We start from the raw sequence: 2723 nt of genomic DNA, 5'->3' as shown, positions 1-2723 counted from the left end.
AAACTAAACTGTTCATCATTTATTCTTTATGGTACGCCAGCATTCAGAACATGGAGGCCAATCACTGGCCCCCATATATATTATATTTATGGTTTAAAAACGAAGCGGCGCGTGAATGACATCATCAGCGCGCGCCGGCTACCGTTCATCCATCCTGTAGCTGAGCTGCTGCTAGTTTTCCTCTCATGCCTGGAAGATGTCTAGAGCTGCTACCACAGATGATCTCGCTCTCCAAAGAGGTTCTGAGTTCAACTCCCACAGACTGCCACTCTGGGTCCCTGAGCAAGACCCTTAACTCCACCCTGCTCCCCAAGGGGAGGGGTTAAATGCAGAGAGGGAGTTATGGTGCTCCGTACCCGTGGCAGTGGAATGGCAATAGAAGGCTGGGGAAAGAAAGGAAGAACCACAGTTCTGAAATTATTGGACCTCAATCCAACGTTTGTTTCTGTTGATCACTGGATTTTATTACAGCTTCTGGAAAACTGGGTCTATGTTTCTGGTTTAAATCCCACCTGAAGAACAGGGACGTCTGTGTGTCGGTAGGGAACTTTAAGTCAGAGAGCAGAAAAATCACATGTGGGGTTGAATCTCTATAAAGGGACCTGAGATGACATGATGTAAATTGGAGCTATAGAACTAAACTGAATAGAATAGAATTGACTCTTATTAAAGAGGAGTTTCTTTTCCCAGAAGAGTTATCAAAAAGCCAACTGATTTATTCAGGTGTGAAACGGATGTTCCTGCTGAAGGAAATCCCACCGTTAAACGCTCTGTGTCTCGTTAAGCGGCTAATCTGGTCTCCTTTAATTTTCCTGACTTCTTCTCACTAACATCATTCAGGTCTCCAAGCTGTGGTCTGCGGGATCCTCTTTGAAATTTCAGATGCTTCAGTCAACATCCACCGTTTCGGTTTTTCTTGTTTTTTTTTGTTTGAAATAAAAGATGTTTCTTTGAAGTCTCTGCCGGGTTTTATGATCTAAATGTGGCGTTGGCCTGGTCAGACATCTTTCCAGGTCTGGGTTGGATTGTTTGTTCTTTGCTCCAGGATTTTCCCAGGTCCTGGTCTGGTTATTGTCATATCTGAGTGTGTTGAGACACCGGCAGGGTCGTAATATTTCCATGACTTCTCGTTGGTTAGTTTTCATTTCCACGACATCTTTTTGTAGAAGCGAGTCGGGGTCCGTTGTGGAGATGGGAGGCATCTGGTGCTGATGTTGACTGGTGCTTCTCTTCAGTGGGATCAAAATAACATGAAAATGATTCAAAAGTAGTCTGACAAGAGAATCCTTGAAGTTTAGTTTTAGCCGACTTTCTGTACCTTTGGCAAAGCAGTAAGAAGGTAAAAACAGTAATAAAATAGGCAAGCATGGAGCAGTTTGACCCCTCTCAGCTCCCCTGCCCACACCTTGTCCTCCTGACTCCCTCCCGTCTCGTCCTCAGGTATCGGAGGCTTTATGGTGCGGCAGCGTGGAGGTAAAGCCGGACTGGGCAGGAAGGATTCATCAGACATGATGCCGAGTCGAGATACTGGTAAGACAGCCTTTCATTCTCTGTCAGACTTGGAACTGGTGTCTGTTAGTCTGGCGGACTAAAGAAAACAGCCAGCTTCTAATTTCAGCTTCTAACGGTTAATTTCAGTAAATATGGACCAATAATGTTCACTGATTACTGGACTGACTGGGTTTTATCAGAGCAGCAGGAACATTTTTCACTGCTCTAAAACATCACTTCCATTGTAGAAAAGAGCATAGAACTTATTTCTAGATAGGATGAAGTGTTTCTATGCTGATATCAGAACATCTACGGCGGTTTATAATAAAGGAGAGCCGCCGATTCAATGATGGCGTTACTGAAAAAATGAAACGCCTGATCTCACCACTGACTGCTGCAAACATTGCAGGGTTTCTGCTGCAGTTTCCTCATGAAATGAAGGCGTAACTTGGTGAATAAATCAAAGCTTTTCACATTGATATCAAACAGGAACGTTTTCCAAATTCATCATTCCAGCATTTTAGATCCTAAAACTAACTGACCACTGAGTTACTCTAAGGGAGAAGTAACTATAACCTTTCCAATAGTGGATATCACAGCCTTATCCTTGGTTACCTCTCAGGTGTGTTGGAGACTGATGTTGCCATGGAGACCATGTCTGCAGCTGAACAGGCAATGGAAAAAGTAAAGAAAAGATACAGGAAGAAAAAGACAAAGCTGGAGGAGTCATTCCCGTCGTACCTACAGGTAATGCTGTCATTCCCACTTTAAGCTCCGCCTCCCTCTAGAGTCCAGCGCTCCCATTGGTCCTCTGCCTCTCTGTCCAGGAGGCTTTCTTTGGCCGCGATCTCCTTGACCGCAGCCGACAGGTGGATGGGAGCCCGCAGAGAGCAGTCACAGGCAGCAGCCAATCAGGTTTAGCAGTGATTGACCCTAAAGCCCCACCCACCCACAGCGTCCCAGGTCCTACCCCCACTATGCTGCTTTTGGGCACCATGGCAACCAGCAGGAAACGGCTGCGTAAGTTTGACTTTTCTTTGAACCTTTTGAGCTCAGCTTAATTATTCCTTCCTGTTTCGGTTCCATTTGGTTTTCTATAGCAGCTAGTTGGAACACGTCATCTGATGGGAACCTAGAAATCTAGAGACAGATCACCTAGATCATCCACACAGATTGGTTATGTTTCTACCCAAGGAAACCATGGATGGATGGATGGATGGATGGATGGATGG

The 2723-nt window shown here is 45.2% G+C and overlaps 1 protein-coding gene across 1 annotated transcript in view; it reads left to right on the top strand.

The window, feature by feature from the left end:
* The window catches only part of LOC107101949 (histone-lysine N-methyltransferase 2C-like), a 100294-nt gene that overhangs the window by 44410 nt on the left and 53161 nt on the right, over positions 1–2723 (top strand). Inside the window, exons 30-32 of the mRNA XM_015401044.1 lie at positions 1441–1530; positions 2114–2238; positions 2319–2511. Of these exons, the coding sequence (XP_015256530.1) occupies positions 1441–1530; positions 2114–2238; positions 2319–2511 (408 nt within the window). The remainder of the gene's footprint in view (positions 1–1440; positions 1531–2113; positions 2239–2318; positions 2512–2723) is intronic.

This window comes from Cyprinodon variegatus, unplaced genomic scaffold, assembly GCF_000732505.1.
Source record: "Cyprinodon variegatus isolate N-32 unplaced genomic scaffold, C_variegatus-1.0 Scaffold1176, whole genome shotgun sequence".
NCBI classification, from domain to species: domain Eukaryota; kingdom Metazoa; phylum Chordata; class Actinopteri; order Cyprinodontiformes; family Cyprinodontidae; genus Cyprinodon; species Cyprinodon variegatus.
The sequence above is the reverse complement of the archived record's forward strand: the minus strand, read 5'-3'. Positions and strand labels throughout refer to the sequence as shown.